The 18,641-nt window shown below is 40.6% G+C and overlaps 1 protein-coding gene across 4 annotated transcripts in view; it reads right to left on the bottom strand.

Moving 5' to 3' along the window:
• The window catches only part of PDE9A (phosphodiesterase 9A), a 59,292-nt gene that overhangs the window by 4,562 nt on the left and 36,089 nt on the right, over positions 1 to 18,641 (bottom strand). For all 4 annotated transcript variants that reach the window (XM_005488984.4, XM_005488987.4, XM_005488986.3 and 1 more), the window contains 10 exons: positions 17,786 to 17,867; positions 15,547 to 15,621; positions 12,762 to 12,848; positions 8,220 to 8,324; positions 6,310 to 6,392; positions 4,910 to 5,066; positions 2,828 to 2,941; positions 2,089 to 2,193; positions 1,205 to 1,333; positions 912 to 1,007 (listed from right to left, as the gene is read on the bottom strand). In XM_005488984.4, the coding sequence (XP_005489041.1) occupies positions 912 to 1,007; positions 1,205 to 1,333; positions 2,089 to 2,193; positions 2,828 to 2,941; positions 4,910 to 5,066; positions 6,310 to 6,392; positions 8,220 to 8,324; positions 12,762 to 12,848; positions 15,547 to 15,621; positions 17,786 to 17,867 (1,033 nt within the window). The remainder of the gene's footprint in view (positions 1 to 911; positions 1,008 to 1,204; positions 1,334 to 2,088; positions 2,194 to 2,827; positions 2,942 to 4,909; positions 5,067 to 6,309; positions 6,393 to 8,219; positions 8,325 to 12,761; positions 12,849 to 15,546; positions 15,622 to 17,785; positions 17,868 to 18,641) is intronic.

The following is an 18,641-nucleotide window of genomic DNA, read 5'->3' as shown; positions in this document are numbered from 1 at the left end:
TGGGAGCTGCAGCAAAGCCTCAGTTCCACTCATGGATGATCAAGCGGAGGAACCTTTATTACCCACACATCAAATATCAGCACAACTGCTGCTCCAGGGCACTTCCCACCTTATTTTAATGATGGAGTGGCTGATACTAGCCTGCCTACATGGTGATTTTTTTCATGTCAGAAACTCCCTACTCTGTGATGCCATTAGGGCAGGTTTTGTAGTGGATCTTGGCAGGGAAAAGAGGCACTGGAAGAGGTGTGCAAGAAAGGAGTGCAGGACCATTGTCACAGGCTGCAGGGAGCTGGACCAGCACTCTGACTGCTGCCCTGGGCACTGCTCTCTGCCCTGCCAGGCTCCTGAGGCAATGCAGACCTGCTGAGAGGCAGCAGAGAGATACTCTGTACATTAAAGTCCCCAATGGGTGATTAAAGGGCTTCACTGGTTTTTAATCCTCCTGGCTTTGCATGACTGAGTGATTCCTCATAAAACACCAAGCACATCCTTAATGACACACAGGTGACTGGAAGTTCCTTCCCAGAAAATAAACTCATGCACTGGTGCTGCAAAGCTTGAACTGCCCAACCCCAGAACATTTTACTGCAGTGTAACCCAAGCAAACTCCTTCCCAAGGGAGGGCAGATCCCTCCAGGGAGAGCTGTGCTCCCTTCAGAGGTTATCCCTGGGTTCTGTGCCTTGCAAGCAGCCCCTGTCCTGTGCCCATACTTGTGTGGTTCCTGGTGGACTCTGCAAGGACTTGTGACACACACCTCTCTGCAGGCAGGTGTAGTGAATGCGTTTCTCAGGATAATGATTATGCCATGAGCAATCCCACTGTTTCAGAATCGAGCTGCTGCTTAATTATAATGTTTGGCTTATTCAGTTATAATGTTTGCAGTATCAAGAACATAATTGGAGTTTACCTCTTTCATAGCATCATCTATCTGTTTTAACCCCTCATAGTGGTCCCTGGATTCCCACAGAGGCTGGAGCATCACCTCCTCCACTTCTGGGAACAGCTAGGTGGGAACAAGAGAAAGACTATCAGCATTTCCTTTTGCATTCCTCAGCTTGCTGCAGCATCATTTAACCGTACATGCTGGAAACAGGGTGTGGAAGGTACATCCCCATTTCCCTGGATAACCAAACCCCTGGTGGGGCAAACACTGCAGCTCTGCTCTCCCCCTCTCTGGTTTCTGGCCCTGGGTGACTTTACCTTGGTCACTGTCTCGAACATGGGGATGAGGACAAACTTGAGGAAGCCAATCTGTGCTGTGGGTTTGGTCACTTTGTCGCGGTCCATGAACGGCGCCACCGGGAGCCCCTCGGACTTTTCTCGGTCACTCTGGAACAATCAGAGAAACAACCCAGAGATAACAAACCCAGATATAACAAATATTAATCCTGCCTAGCAGGCTGTGAGGAGAGCAATGCAGCAAGCAGATGAGCAGCCCTCAAATGCAGATCACAGAGGTGTCTGTAGACAGCACAGAACAGGGATGTGCTGCCCTCAGGCCAATGTCTCTGCTTTGTGTGGAGCAGCATCTCAATAAAGAGAACTCTGTTCAGTTATTTCTGCTCAGCACCAGCATCAAAGTGTTCACCTCCAGGCTTGCAGGGTGGCTGACTCCCTTTGCAAACCCACTGGACTTGTGAGGTAAAATATTTCAGAGCATTCAGAAAGCTGGTAATGGCCCTTGCTGCTCTGAAAGAGAAGGAATAGTTCTGTGATTTCCTTATTGTTCTCCAGAGAGTGATTATTTTCAGGTATTCAAACAGAAATTGTATTTCATTCTTTGCTAATGATTAAAAGAGAAAATCAGTTGTATTCACTTGCTTACTGAGCTGGTTCTTTTGCTGGAATCCTTCTCTGACTTTGTGTAGTAGAAGCTTTGCATGGAATCACAGAATGGTTTGGATTGGAAAGGATCTTAGAGATCATTCAGTTCTAACCCCCTGCCATGGGCAGGGAAACTTCCACTAAACCAGAGAGTTCAGAGCTAGAACCAGACTGAGCTGTCAAACAGTGAAGCACCTGTGGGGTTTGGAAATAGCAGAAAATTGTGAAATTGTGCAATTGCAACTCTCCCTCTCTCTTACCTGCATAAAATACTCCTCCAGCAAGCAATCTACCCAGGGCTCTGCCACCTCCATTGGGCGGACCTCGTTGGAGATGTCACAGCATTTTATCAGCACCATCTTCAGCTGAAAGAGGACAACACTTAATTCAATGCTGCACTCTTAAAGCGAGCCCTTTCTGCCTTTCCACAACTCCTGTCCTTGCAATGCACTGGGAGCCAAAGCTTTCAACCAGAAAGGACAATTTCAGGATTTAACCAGAGGTCTTAAATTATCTGGATCCTTTTTCCCTCTCTCAGCTGCTCTGTGTAAATCATTTATCCCCTCTCTGGGATGTGTCACAGTGGGATGTGCATTTATCTGCTGCAGGAAGAGACTCAGTCACAAGTGACCATTAAGGTTTTTTGTGGAACACTCAGAAGCAGCTGGGAAAAGATTTGCCTGGAAATCAAACACAGCTGCACTGGGGAATGGAGGAGACTAAAGGTTTTACTCATGGATTTTTTTTGTAAAGGATGGTAAAAATTTGTGGCCTAATAGAGTAATTTTTTTTTTTATTTTCCTGATGAGACTCCAGGATTCCTAAAGCTGGAAAAATCTATTTATTATAGAGCACTTCCAAATTGTAATTATTTTTTGGTGTGGGATGGATTTTTTTTTTTATAATACATATTGAATACCAGTTTTTCAACAGACTAAAGTTAATCTATGATCTTTCACTCCATGCACAGAAAAATAACAATCCACAAAACCTCCTTACACAGGTCATGTGTTCTTCATTTGTGTAATCAAAGTTTTCCATTTTTTCCTTGAAAGAGTCCAGTATTTCTGCATGTCTCGCCATGTCTGTAGCCAGGATTAACGTAATTATCCCCTAGCAAAGAAAACATGGTCACATATTAACTTGACATTCCTTACAAGGTCTGCTAAAGCCAAGCAGGGTCTGTCTTGCACACAAAATGCCTCAGATGCACTGAATTGCTCATGCTGGAAGGGGAAGTTTCTACTTGGAACTGCCAAGGAAATGGGAAGAGGGTTGTAAAGAGTTTGTGGTACATGAGGATCATGGTTTTATTTGATATTTCAGAGACACTGAGGTTTTCCTTTCTCATTGACTAATTGTAGAAAAGCAAACTGTACAGCAGGATGTTGAAAGCCACACTCTGGCTGCCAAAATCCACTTTCCTCTCCTTGGAAGGCACTGTGGGTTTTGCTGCTGACTCGTAGAGGCCCTGAGACAGAAATCATGATGTGGATGCCAGCTGTGCCCATTCTCTTTGGATTAAGGGCTTTGAAACATTTGGATGAGGACAGGGAGCTCTGTATCCTCCTTCTGTGCAGAATTTATGATGGGAAAACATGTGGTTAATTTAAAGTTGTGGGTTTTCATACAGAACAGTCCATTTTGGGCCCGTGCCAGTTTCCCACACACTGGCAGAACCAGGAACTCCAACCAGCCCTTATTCTGCTTCTTCACTCGGGGTGTAAAGAAGGTGTAATGTGGAAATTAAGACTGAATTTTGGCCCTTTGAGCCCTGATGGGAATTGTAACATTGTTCAGTGCCTCAGAGATAACTGTGATGGCTCTTAGTGCATCAGGGCCTCTTCCAACAGTACAAGTGCTCTACTGCTGCAAATCTTTCCCCTTTTGAAGCCCCTCTTAAAATTAATACAGCGTTACTGTAAAGCACAAACTTCTGCCCTGAGAGCTTAATCCTTCTCCAGTCAGAGCTAATTGGCTCCTCCAACAATCTAAACATCTACCCTCAAAATGTCTTAGGCTTTAATAGTCAGGATGCACTTATTATTCCTCAGCAACTCATTGCAGGGAATGCTGCTGTGGAAATTTTCCAAGAATCCCTCTCAGATCCTGTCACTGTGATGTTTTATGAAAAATCCCTTTGCCACGATTTCTTCTCCTGACAAGGTGAGAAGCCTCAGCTTCTCCATGTTTTCCTCCTCTGAAATGTGATTTGGAGAATTGTTTACCCAGCATGTGAATTGTTTTTAATTAATGGCCAATCACAGCCAGCTGTGTCAGACTCTCTGAGCCTGTCACAAGTTTTTATTATTCATTCTTTACTGGCCTTCTGATGTATCCTTTCTCTTTCTTTAGTACAGTTTTAGTATATCATTTTCATAGAATAGAATAGAATAGAAATTTATAAAATATTAATATATATAAAATAATATAAATATATGTAAAATAATATCATCATACAATATGTAATATAAATAAATAATATTATGTAAATAAATAGAAAGAAATAACAGCATATAAATAAATATAAATAATATATAATATAATATAATAATATGATAAATAATAAATATAAAATTGTAAAATATAAATATATAAAATAATATAAAAATGCTATACTTATATAATACATAATATAAATAAATAATATATATAAATATATATAAATAATATATAAATAATAAAAATAAAAATATTATAAAGATAATATACATCATAGAATATAATAAGATAATATATAAATAATATAATATAATATAATATAATATAATATAATATAATATAATATAATATAATATAATATAATATAATATAATATAATATAATATAATATAATATAATATAATATCAACCTTCTAAGAACTTGGAGTAAGATTCTCATCTCTCACCTTCTCCTGGGTGAGATGACACCACAAAAACCCTCAAAACACCACAACAAGATCCTCCCAAGTGTGAGGGGCTTTTTCAGCCCCGCCCTCCAGGGAGGATGAATCCCTCCCATCTCTCCCATCCCTCCCATTGCAGAGCGGGGAATTCTGTGCGTGTTTATAACCTCAGGAACAGTGTGTCCAGCATTCCTACCTGTCTTATCTGCTTGAACTGGTCCTGGTCCACATTGGAGAAGATGTTGAACTCGGGCTGGGAGATGATCTGGAAGGCCACGGCGCAGTGGTGGTTCTCCAGCGGGGAGATGTCGTTGTAGCGCACGGCCAGCTCCGTCCGCGCGTTGATCTGGTACCTGAGGGCAGGGACAACCTGAGCAAAACCTCCCCAGACACCCCCCAGCTGCTCCAAACCACCTGCTTGCACTCTTTTCTGGGCTTATTCAATGAACTGCAGCTTTGGGGTTTTTTGGGTTGTTGGAATGAAGTCAGATTTTCACAGAAAATAGATATTTAATATAATCTCGGGCATTGATTTCCTTCAGTGGGTGAATACCAATAAAGATTATAATATATAAAATATATTATAAAATAAAAGTATAAATATATACTATATAATATCATATAATATATAATATATAATATATAATATATAATATATAATATATAATATATAATATATAATATATAATATGTTATATGTTATATGTTATATATTATATATTATATATAGTATTATATTTAAAATATATATAATATATAAGATAATATATAAAATATCAAAATACCAATACAAGAAAAAAAAACCGAAAGGTTTTTATTCCTTTTTTAAATTTTGCCACATTTCCAGTTTAAAATGTCTAGTTTAAATTTCTAGTTTAATATTTTGCCATGTTTCCGGTTTAAAATGGTGTAGAACAAAACCAGAAGGAACTGGTTTTGGTTTTTTTTGATTTTGAACAAATAACTGTTTTGACATTTTTTCCCCCTCTAAAAAAACATCTAAACTGTTTTTTTTGTTTTGATGTAGAACAAAACCAGAATTGAACTGTTTAATTCAATCCCTACTAATGGCAGATGCAGAGATTCTCTCTAATCCCAGTCAGAACTGGTTCTGCCCTTATTTAATGAGTGGTTACAAATAAATCATATTCTCTCTCTTTCACATGCACACAAAAGTGTCTTTGGGTCATCAGCAATAATTTCCTCACATGAAAATAAACAGAGTAAGGTACACTTCATGATTTATAATTATGAAATAAAGTGTAAGCTAAATCCCCCTTTGAATTTTAGTGTAATTGTTCCATTATAATAATTTATAGCTCTGTTACCAGCTGTAAAATATTTCACCTAGTTTTCTCATGAGTTAGGGGAGAAAGTGTTTGAATAAAAATCTGAAAAATAAACCATTTTCCTTACAGAACCAGCTGGCAAATCCCAGCCCAGACCTGAGCTTTGCTTTGGCCCATGTGAGTGACCAGCAGTGGGAAAAGGTCAGGCTGTGAGAAGGAAAAGCTGATTTACCAAAAAATGCCAACCTTCCAATTGTTGTCTTCCCAAGAGATTTTAATTGAAGACAAAGCAAGAGAACAGACTCACGTGTTGTTATAGCCTGGATGGTCCAAGTCATGGCACACTGCTGCAGTCATGAGAATCAAAATGTCAATTTGGGAAAATTTCTCCTGTAAAATACAAAACATGAATTTAATGATTTCTACTTCCCCTATCCCTGTAAATCGAAAGAAATAAAGAAACCAGACATGTTTACTTTTTAGGGAAATGCAAATCTGAGCAAAATGAAGCATTTTTCCTTAGATGAGTTTACTTCAGTCAAGAGAGAGAAATCTGCCCTCCCTTCCAGTCAAAGTGACTCAGATTTGCCTTTGTTGCATGAAATAACAGCAGCTCAGAGGAGGCAATTTCCTTGAAACTTGCTATTACTGCAGAGATGATATAAAAGCTCTGAGACATCAGTACAGTCTCTTAGAAGTCATTTGAGCACCCTGATTAGGTAAAGGGGGGGCTGGAAGATGGTTCTGTTGCCACTGCATTCTGCATTAAATAAAGTTACGAAAAGAGCAAGAAAAATGAAATAGTGTGTTCCCACGGCTTTTGAACAGCATGGACTTACATTAAAGCAAATTTTGCTTCATACTGCTAATGGCAAGAAAACAGAATGAGGCCAGTAACTAGTATGTGTAACTATAAAGAAAAAAGGAGGTTTTTTAAGTGAAAAAAGCAGTTTTGTAAAGAAATGAAACTAATATATAAGTGCAGGTTATCCAGACAGTGAAATTAATTGATTCATATAGTTTTGGACAAAATAAAGGTCAAATGTGTGTCCTGCATATAATATGTGCCAGGCTACAGGACAAGCACAGGTAAAAACACACATTTGGAGGAAAACTTTTGAGGGAACATTTTGTGCCCCAAAGAACAAACCCACAGACCATAACTCAGTAAGGGTCTGTCTGTCATTCCTAAATGTTTTACTCCATCAAAGTACAAACTGTGTACATTCAGGAGGTGCAGTTACCTCCCCAGCAGCCTCAGAAAGCTGTGCAGGTGCTGGGGGTCAGGAAAGGAATGCAACACCTCTCCTTGTGTGCCTGAGTGTCAGATTAAGTTAAGATTATCCCTAGAGATGGGGTACCTGAGAAGTGTTTAAAAAACTTTTATTCTTTCCTCAGTTTCATATGAGTGAAACAATGCAGATGTTATAATTCACACCATCACAATCTTGTGCTCCATCTTCTGCTGTGATGGTGGCACTTTTGGATTGGTTTAGAGTAGAGACAGACTGTCTAACATAGGTGATAGGTATTGGAAAAATGTTGTAAATAAAGTACACGTAGCTTTTAGTATAAAAAGATGTCAGAATTCAGGACATCCCTCTGGCTGTCCTGAATTGCTTGAACCCCTGCCAGGGGGCTCAGAGACCTTGGCACAGAGCTCAAAACACCTGTGACTTTGAGTATGACCCATGGAAAAAATTATCAACCTTATATGAGAATCTGCAAGCCACGAAAGGCTAAGTGGAATAACAGTTAGATTGTCACAGGGTGAAAAATAGATTTTTGGGGTTTTTAGAATGGGGATTCAGGAGGCAAGATGGAGGAATCTGGGCATGTCCAGCTTTCCTCCTTCTTCTTCTGGGCCTCCATCTTCTGCTGTGATGTTGGCACTTTTGGATTGGTTTAAGATAGAAGCTCACTGTCTAACATAGGTGATAGGCATTGGGAAGTTATGGTAAATAAGGTACATGTAGTTCTTAGCATAAAAACACAACATCACCCCAAGGGCAGTCAGTGTGCCATGAACCAACCTGCTGGACAGATCTCAGCAGGCTGGAGAATGAATGTGATAGATAAGAGGATAAACAACCTTGAGAATGACAGCCAAGGAGTTCTGCCTTCTTCTTTGATCTCATGGCTTGGAAAAAGAGAGTTTCTAACACCTCGGGGTCATCTCAACACCAGAGCCCTCATAAAGCCACGGAAGGGCTGTACCTGGAGGCTGCAGAGCGAGATCATGCTGTACATCATCTGGGTGACGCAGAAGCAGTGACGGAAATTGTGGAAGGGGTTGTTCCTGTAATTATCGTGGATGCACAGCTGCAGACAGAGGGAATGGAGCTGTCAGAGGTGGCAGAGATGTTCACCAAGCACTGTAAATCCTTAAAGAAGTCCTATGGTGGAATAGGGTATTCCTCAAGCCAGGTCTTATGAGTCCTTGGAGATCACACCCAAGATAGCTGAGCTACCTTAGAAGGCATAAAATCAGCAGGATGCCTTCTGTGGTAGTGTTGGAAACAAAAAGGTTTTAATAAAAGGCAAAATAACAAAAACTCCTTACAGAGAAAAACCGAGCCAGATGGAAGAAGCTCTTTCTCCTGGTAAAACACCTCACAAAAGCCATTTAGTTTCTTTCTTCTCCTCTTTTGCTAGTAAATTGCTCAGGCTGGACTTTTTGGCTCCTGTCCAATTGGCTATGCTTAAGTTTGAAGTGAAGTCCCCCAAGTCCTATGAGGTGTCTTTTTACCTAATTGAGGAAAGAAACTTCTAGGCTCTTTTCCTTTTTGAGGAGACAAAGGATAACCCAGTTACTCCATCAAGAAGGTGTACATTCCTATACTGTGGGGCCCAGGATTATTCTCTGCTAGGACAGAGTGACAGCACAGGAGCTCTGACACTTTCTGCCTTCCTGGCAAAGATTTGTGCTATAATACATATTATTATATTGGCTTTTTGCAAATATTGAAATAGATTCTATATGTGTGGTGTTATAACTTAGTTTTAAAGATACAGTTTTTATTTCTGTTATTAATTAAGCTTAGACATAGTAGTGAAATAGCTGATTTAAGTATGAAATAATGATGTAAGTATGCTTGTGTTAAAATGCCTGCTTGGATGGGATAACATCCAATGAACACAGGATGAGAACACCTGTACAGATATTCCAATTATCAGCATTCATTGTCTGAAGATAGTGTGGACCAAGGCCCAAAAACTGGAGGTGTAAAAAAGGACTGAAACCACAGCCAAGGAATGAGCATGCTTTAAAAAGGTGGATCCCAAGCAGGAGATGTGCTAAACAATTCTTGGAACATGTAAACTAGTTTGGGGGAATGTTTACCACGCATAAGGGCTTATGAATATGCAAAGGAATTATGTAATTAAAAGGTATTTAAGAGGTATCCCCAAGATAACAGTGTGCTCTTAGCTGAGTGCCAAGATGCACCCAGCCATAATAACCTTTGCTCCATGGTCCTTGTCTCCTATTGTCCTTTATTAAACTTTTAAATTTTCACCGGAGAGTGAAGGTGTTTTTCACATTTGTGTTCCAAGAATTCACCAGCAGGTAAAGCTCACAGAAAATCCCCTCTCATGCCAGCCAGCAATGGGCAAACATCCCAGCACAGCTGCATCTCTGTCCTCTGCTCTCATCCTGAATTTGTGTTTCAAACCTTGCAGTGGCTAAAGGGGGACTGTAAAGGGCTCAGAGCCCACCCTGGCCCCCTCTCCTGCTGAATACAAACTGCAGCTCTGATACCTTGAGGGCTGAAATGTGGCTGTCACATCATTTCCCAGTGCTCAGAGGTGGCACTTTGGGATGTGTTGCTTGGCACAGGGAGGATGTGAATGCACACTAGACTGGAGCACACCTGGATGGATTTTCTGTTGGGTTTCTATGTTTCTATGGTGGGTTTTCTTTTATGTCAGCCTGGGAGGGATTGAGCTGTCATGGGCTCACAGGAGCCACTGTTGTGTGGTTTAACTTTCTACAGATCCTGGCTTGGTTGCCCTCATTCCTCAGCAGGATAAAGCCTGTCTGTCCCTGCATCCTGGCTGGTGCCAGGCTGGCAGAGGGAGGCTGGCACAGCTGGTCATTGACACGTGCCACGGTCATTATTCCAATGCTGCTCTGGTTTTCTGTCCCTCACAGAGCAGCCAAGAGTCAGCAGCACTGCTGGACCCCTCTGCTGAATCCCCCTCCAAAGCCTGGAGAGCCCTCATGCTTCAGTTACTGAGCCTGATTTAATGACATGGACAGAATTCCAGCTAAATCAGGAATTTACTTCAGGAGCCCTCACACCCCAACAGGATCAAACACCTCAACCCATCACCTGATTTCCAGGAGACCTCAAAGCTCTGGATGAGGTCAAGAGAAGTGTGGTATTTTCAATGTTTATTCAATATTTGTGTGTTCCATTGCAAAAGCTGCACAGATCATTCTGCAGCAACGATTTTAGAAACACATTTAATTTTTTTAAAATTACTTAGGAATGGCATGATATGGTTGTCAGCTATCCCACAGCCTACACATGGCACGGCCCAAAGCTGCATGGGTGTAATGTGCACATCCAGCACTGGAGCCCAGAGCTTCCCAGGGCACTCCTGACTCAGGAGGGATGGAGAGACTGGGTTGCATTAATCACTCTTTCCTCCTCTTTCTGGAAGACTTCGTAGCCAGTGGATGTGGGAGAAGCATGAGGTGGCTTTTTCTCTCCCACTCAAGTTCAAAGTAATTGGTGATATTTTTGTTTGATGCTTGGGAGGAATGATGAGGGGATTTTATTAGAAGGTTAATATAATATAATATAATATAATATAATATAATATAATATAATATAATATAATATAATATAATATAATATAATATATTGAATTTATTAAGTTTTTCATTGTAGTTTAGTTGTTTAGTTTATGGTATAGTATTTTGTGATTGTTGACAATTTTGATATACATATATAGGTATATATAATTCAATAGCCAATTATATATACATACATATGTATAATTGGTTAGTGAATTAAAATACACTAGAATTTAATTATTAATTTTTTAATGTAAATAATTTTTATAATGTATTTTACTTGTGAACAAACACAGGTGCAGCAAATGAGATATGAATTTTTTCTTTGAGGTTTAGAGAATATGAATTTTAGAAATGTTTTGGGAAGCTGTGCTTTGCTTTTTTCTGTGAAGAGAAATGTGGTGGCTCAAAGTGATGCCCACACTGGGCCATTTTGGAGCAGAGCCCTTGAGGCTTTTAAAAATCATTTTTCTTTCTTCAAGAAGATGGGAGACCTCACCCTGCCTTACCATTGTAGAAAATACACAACAAATTCCCTTTTTGTTGCTCAGAGTGAGGCTGTCTGAAATGTTGTGGTGACAAATTGCCTGGAGACAGAGCTCGGGGAAGCTGCCTGCAGCAGGGTGTGGGTGGGCTGTTGGTGTGTGTTGACATATCACCTTGCTTCCCATGTTTTTGGGCTGTGAAACAGGGGGAGGAGGAGGAGGAGATCTTCTGCTTTATCTACTCTGTGTTACCCTTGTTTGTGTTGGGATTCATCCCACCCCTTGTCTTCAGCTGCTTTATAGGGTCAACACCACCCAGCTTTTCCTTTGCCTTCTTCAGAGGGAGAGATTTACCAGATTTTGATAATTTTTGGTGCTTCCTTGAATGCAGTCAATATTATTTTTCTAAAAAGGCTTCACCAGTACTGGGAATAAATTTCAGATGATCCTCCTGCCTTCTGTGGTGACATTTTATCTTTTATTACAGGCTCTGCTCAGCCTTGTGCCCTATTGTGTCCCTCCTGCAGGAGGACGCCCAGCAGTGACAGCCCCATGTGCCTCCTGTTGTGCTGTAACACCCAGACCCAGCCTTTTCTTTGTCCTTTCCAGCTACCTCCTGATTTTATAACATTTTTAGGAGTCTACATCCATCTAAAACAGTGCCCTCAGGGAATTGGAAGAGATTAATGAGGTGTAAGTCTTTATTTTATAAAACATCTGTATGATGAATTCACACCATGATGTTTTTCATTATTGTCTCAATCCATTTGTGAGACACAGAGGAAAGTTTTTACTAGTTATAATTCCTCAGGCTATCCCTGGATGCTTTTTAAACAATGGTTAAAATATTTACTCGTTTGCAGTTCTCTAGGAACATGATGTGTTTTTTCCTAAGAAAGCAAATATATTCTTCAGCTTTTCAGCAAACACTTTCTTTTGCTCTCCTTTGGACCTGAAAACTCATTGCTTTTTAAATATTCCAGTGTTTCTCCCTCAGCCATCTCACTTTTGGTATGATCTCATCTTTCTCACATTTTGCATCTCTGCAACATTCTCACATCAAAGACTGAAGCACAGAAAGTTACCTTCTCAGCAATTCCTTTTCCTCCCTGACTTGCTCTTTCCTCTGCTCCCTGTGATTTAGTCCTTTGAATGATTATTGCACTTTCTAGCTATATCTGAAGGCACTTGTCTTGCCTCCACTTACAGTAGGTATCAAGAGCATTCAGCAGAAATGAACTGCTTTCAGTAACAGAAACCTCAGCAAATGCATGCAAAACAGTTAAAAAAAGACTCATTTGTGACCACAAGAATGCGAATATTTTCTGAAGTGCTTAAATTTTAAGAATTTGTATAGACTGCTTTCATTGGGATTGCTCATCCCAGGCATGTTAATTCCATGACTCAATGCCTTGTTTATTGATTCTTGAATGTGAAAAACTGCAAACACCAGTAACTTGAAATACTCACCAGCCACCTCTTCAGGGTGATGGGATTGATGTTGAAGTCTTTTACCAGTCCAAGGTCGTGGTACATGTGCTCCAAGCAGCTCAGCATCTGCAGCCAGGAACAGGCAGGTTATGGTTGGCTTTGTAAACACCCCTGGAGGACACCCTGTGAAGTGAATTCCCCCCTTGCCAGCATCAAAAAATTGCAGAGCCCTCTTTAGATGAAAGAAAGATGTTCAAAGGCTGCATGATTAAAGTGCAAGAGGGGAGGCAGAGAGGGCTGGAAGCTTTTTGAAGCAGACACGCTGCTGTTGACTTCACAGGTTTTGTGCAGGGCTTTGAATGTCACACCAGCCCTCTTCAGAGACTGTGATTTGTGGGTATCACAGCAATTCCTGCTCACAAATAAAGCATTGCCATTTTCCCAGTTCAGCTGGGATGTGTCCCATTGCTCAGTGAAACCAGTGGGAGCTTCTCCCTGGCTGCACAGAAATGGATCAGGCTCCAGCAGAACAGAAAATGACAGCAGAAAATAAGAGATCCCTGAAGAAACATTTAATTCAGACATTTGTCAATACCTTCTTTCTTTATGACTTCTTGTGAGCTCCTAACTCCACTGTCTTACCTCACATTTCTTGTTTAAAAGATTTCCCATTATAACCCCATGAAATTGCAGCAGTTTTGTGATTATCCCCTCATGGAGACTGTAATTATGAATCCCTACAGCTGAAATGCAGGCACAGGCAGCTCTTCTGGGACAACATCTGCTCTGCAGCAGCAAGGGGGATTCAGGTAATTTAGCACCACCCCTCACATTTAATGATCTGGGTTTGAAAGAATTGAAAACAGAAGATATTGATAATATTGATAATCTCAAATAATTGAAACTATATTGATAATCTCAAGATATTGATAATCTCAAAGAATTGAAAGCAAAAAATATTGATAATCTTAAAGAATTGAAAACAAAAAATATTGATAATCCTAAAGAATTGAAAACAAAATACATTGATAATCTCTAGATATTGATAATCTCAAATAATTGAAAACAAAATATATTGATAATCTCTAGATATTGATAATCTGAAAGAACTGAAAACAAAGGATATTGATAATCTGAAAGAATTGAAAAAAAATAATTATAATCTCAAAGAACTGAAAACAAAAGATATTGATAATCTCAAAATGTTGATAATCTCAAAGAATTGAAACAAAAGATATTGATAATCTGAAAGAAGGGAAAACAAAAGAGATCGATAATCTCAAAGAACTGAAAACAAAAGATATTTATAATCTCAAAGAATTGAAAACAAAAGATATTGACAATCTGAAAGAATTGAAAACAAAAGATATTGATAATCTCAATCTAACATCTTCTACCAGTCAGACATGAACAGGTTTCCTGGAGTTCAGGAGTTTATGTGTAAATGCATTCCCATTTCTGAAGGCCCAATCTGCAGGGGATGGAATGTGGCCATTGTGTTAGAAAATGAAGTTTTTAGACTGTAAAACAAACCAGGGGTTTCAACATGAGGGATATAATGTCACAAATACAGCCCTGGGGGTATTTCTAGTTAGTTTTCTATTATTTAGGCTCTTAGAAACTCACCAGAAAAAAATTATTTAATCAAATGAAACTTTATATTTATCCAGGGAAATATAAATGTAAATCATGGAGTAACAACAGGGCTGATTTTGAGTAATCCAAACAGGAGGAGATTTTCCTGCAAGACCTGAGGGGCAATGCCATGAGCTGAATGCTGCTCAGATCACAGGGACAGCATTTTGCTGAAAATCCCCTTGTCCTGGTAGAATATATGTTTTGCAATAAAAGACTTTCCAAGACAAGAAACTTGATCCAGAAGTGCTGAATTAGAAATGCAGCTGTTGCCAAGAGAGCTTTGGGTGAGTGAGGAGGAGACTCTCAGTCCTAAAACCCCCTGAACACAGGAGAATTTCAGTTTTAATGTTGAGATTTCTTGGTCAGCAGCAAAAGCTGGAAATGGGACTCTTGTAAGGCTTGAAAACTGAGAGGGCATTTGAGAAGGAGGAGCCAAGCTTCCTGCAAAGCTGTGTTTGCTGAGATGTTTTTCTTGAGTGAGATTTGCTACTACCTGCTAAATCTGGTTTTACATTATATGATAAACTGGTTTTATACATTATGTTATATTATAGATCTGGTTTTACATTATATTATAAGCTGTCCACTCTTAACATCCTTCTCCTTCACGCTTCTGGAGGTTTACACATAGAACCTTCCAGAACCTTCTGCAGTACAAATGGTCAACCATGAGTAACACTAATAGCAGTAAAAAAAGGAAGAAAATGAAGCAATGAGGAGATATTAATTGGCTTTGAATGCAGCTCTGCAACCTCTTCAGAACAAGCTGCAGAAAAAACGCTCAGCTGAAGGGGTGTGAATCAATGCCTGCACCTCTGCCTGCTGCTTTATTGATCTGAGTGGAGTTATTGATGATGTGCTTAAGCACACACTTCACTGGGGATTGATTTGTTCAGATAAAATGGCATGGGAGAACTCATGTGGCAGTAATGACAGTGCACCAGTTGAGGGACTTGACTAGGAAGAGATTAAAGACCAAATAAATAGGAGCCAGGCTATGACAAGCAGAATAATCTACCTGGCATCTGCTAGGAAGAAGCACTGCATTTCAGGTGTGATATGGAAATGAAAAAATATTGAGAATACGTGGCAGAAAAGGGGGAAAACCCTGCAGACTGTCTCAAAGGGTTCTTCTGGCCTTTTTGGCTCTCAGAATGTGCCAACCCTGCCAACCTGGCATCCTCACCTCGTTGGGCTCCCACAGCCACACGTCAAAAGTCGGTTTCCGCAGAGCCTCGATGGTCTCCTGGGACAGCATGTACTGCAGAGAGAAAGGCAGGAGGGTAAACGAGGGTGTCCCTGCCATGGGAATGCTGCTGGCATATCCTTGGGGCTCCCAGGGTTCTATTCATGAGGGATTTATTCACATTTCCCAAGGAGAGAGCAAATGATCTCTCCCTCTGGCCACCCAACCCTCCTCACCCTTCTCACCAGCTGGCAGCTGCTCATTGGGGCAGATCCTTGTGGGGCAGAACTTGGGAGAAAAGGGACAGTGGAGGTGTTTAGGAGAGGGTCATGGCTAAACCCAGCACAGAAAATCAAAGGCACAGGGCACAGACCCATCCCTGCCCTGGTTGTGCTGCCTGCAGAGCCTCAGCAGCACTCAAAGCTGCCATCTGGGGAGGGTGGTGTGAAGTGTCTCTGCTTACAGTGCTAAATTAGCTGGTGGGGATGATATGTTTATTTTCAGATGATTTATGCTCTCATTTTGAGTGTTTTTTCAAGAGAGCCCACAGTTTCAAATTGGTTGTCAGCCTGCAAGATTCAAGTGATTTTTTATCATTACGCTCAAAGCCTAAAACAAAATCAAGCTCATTCACCAGTTATGGCTGTATAGAAAATGGAAAGAAAAGGAATGTGCAGGGTTAAAAGACATGGGGATATCAGGACTCTACAGATTATCTTTTCAGGATGCAATGTATCAGTGGTTTTGGGACTCAAAGTCCTTGTGGCTTCAATTGGCCCATTTACCATGGCTGTCTCTAATCTGGGTTTACTCTCCTGAGCAGGTGAATGACAATTTCTGAGCCATCAAATTGATAATTTATCCAAGGAGGATAAATTATATGGATAATCTATCCAAGGAGGATAACAACACAGAAGATTTTCTTCTTCAAAAAGTGAGGAGTTTTGCATTTGCCCACACAATGCACATTTAGTGAGACTTTCTGCAAGAAAACTACAAATTAGCAGTACAGATTTGGTGTTGCAACAACATCTTCCTTCAGCCTCACTGACATTGGACAAATCCAGCACCTGACAACTGATAACAAATTTTGCAAATCTCCAAAATCCCAAACTCCCATGAGTTTTGCTCTAGGAATAATGCAGAAATACAAAAGTTTACTCTGCAGTGGTTCAGTGCAACTCTTTATTCTTAATTCAAGATCCTAATGCAGCAGTCCATCAAAGTTTAATCTGACATATATACTTATCAAGGGAAAAAAAGTGGCTTAGAACTCATGTGTTCTGTGAAATCATGTGTTAGTGTCAGGAGCACAAGCCTCCTGGGCAAAAGTTAACCAAAAGAAATAGAAGTGCCAGAGTCTGTGCTTCAGTGGAGGTCACTTCAGCGAGGCAGAGCAGAACAAAGAGCAGAATTTATTGCTCTGCTGGGCTCTGAGGATAAATGTGCACAGACCCACGTCCACGTCATAGATCTGCATCACACAGGACTGTGAGGATTCAGCTTTGGTGTGTGTGAGGAGATGCTCATGGTTAAACCATCATTTGCAAATGGGTGAGCTGGTGTTTTGTCAAGGTCTGAGCTGGGCACTGGGCAGGCATAACCAGGCAGCTTTAAATAATTCTTGTGGCCAAAGACTGCAGGTTCTGGGATTCAAGACCCTGTGCTCTTCATGGTTTCAGCCTCATTCATCACTGTGGATTTGTAGTAGTGCTTGCCCAGGAGACATTTTTCTTCCAGCATTACTGTTTTCTCTAGCAAATACACTAACTCATTTTCACAGGGACAATGAATCATTTTGGAGAGAATCCAATGTCGCATTTTGTCTTTGTTTCCCTAGGTGAAGCATCCCCATAAATTACTTTTTAAATTAAAAAATAATCTATTAGGAGGAAACAAGCAGCAGCTCTACTTTCAGTCAGAACACAGCATTACAGGGTGTTTTTGATTGTTGCTATGAGCGTGGAGAATAAACAAATATAACTAGACAAAAGAGTGTTAAATGTTGATGAATGCACAATGTTCATTAACATTTCAAGCACTAACGAGCTTGCAAGTATTAAAGACTACTGAGAATTAAACTTTAAGTCACCATGGGCAACTGATGGGTTTTTCCATTGGCATTTTGGATCAGATCTTGGATTTAGAATAACAGGGAATCAATGGCTAAGGAGTCACATATTGTAAAGCAGCAGTTGTCAGGATGGCAGGAATATGGGAAGAGAAAATTGTGTGGTACCTTTGGGTAGGATGGTACATCCCTCCGTGGAGCTGGCCTCTTGTTTTCATCCAAAAAGCTGTACTTGCAGGGACAGTTAGTCCTGAAATGAAATATTCATCTCTTAACATTGAGGAAACACAAGCACAGTGCCTCAGTGGCCACCCCTCAGAGAACCATCCTGCTCCAACACCTCTCCCTTTCTAATGCAGTGTTGTCCAAAATGCTTTGGAAGCGTGATCCTCCTCAGGATTTTCTCCCCTTGTGCAACACCCCTGTTGCCCTTTCTTGGTCTATTTGCATTCAAGAGAGAAGGATCCAAGTTCAGGCATGTATCCATGAATATCTGTTTCAGATTGCAAGGCAAGATATATTCTATTTGCCATCTGTATGGCAGTTGTCTGGTCAAGTGGGCAGTTTGCCTTATCTCTTCCACACCTAATCCTCCCTCGGGAGGAGACACATGCTGATAAGAGACTACTGAATGCCACTGCATGACTGATAAGAACTACAGCATCCCATTGGGAGATGTGAGCCCAGAGGGAGGAGCCAAGTATTCCTAACTGGATATAATCTGGAGATTCTGGAACACCAGCACAGCTTCTCCACTGGATTCCCAGAGGAACATCAGCTGCCTCTTTTTCCACTGGATCTTCAGAGGAAGAATACATCCTTCTCTACAGATCTTCCTTGCTCCAACAGAACCACCCCTGACACTGCAGGAGGGCTGCAGCCACAATTCCAATGGGACTGCTGCCAACACCCTGACCCACAGGGTGTCAAGTTGTGTTCTGACTGTCAGTGTTGGTTTAGTTTACTGCACTGTTTATTTTATCCTTTTATTTTCTTCCCTATTAAAGAACTGTTATTTCCTGCT

Source organism: Zonotrichia albicollis, chromosome 2 (genome assembly GCF_047830755.1).
Source record: "Zonotrichia albicollis isolate bZonAlb1 chromosome 2, bZonAlb1.hap1, whole genome shotgun sequence".
NCBI lineage: Eukaryota > Metazoa > Chordata > Aves > Passeriformes > Passerellidae > Zonotrichia > Zonotrichia albicollis.
Note: the sequence above shows the minus strand (reverse complement) of the source record. Positions and strands in the feature narration are given on the sequence as shown.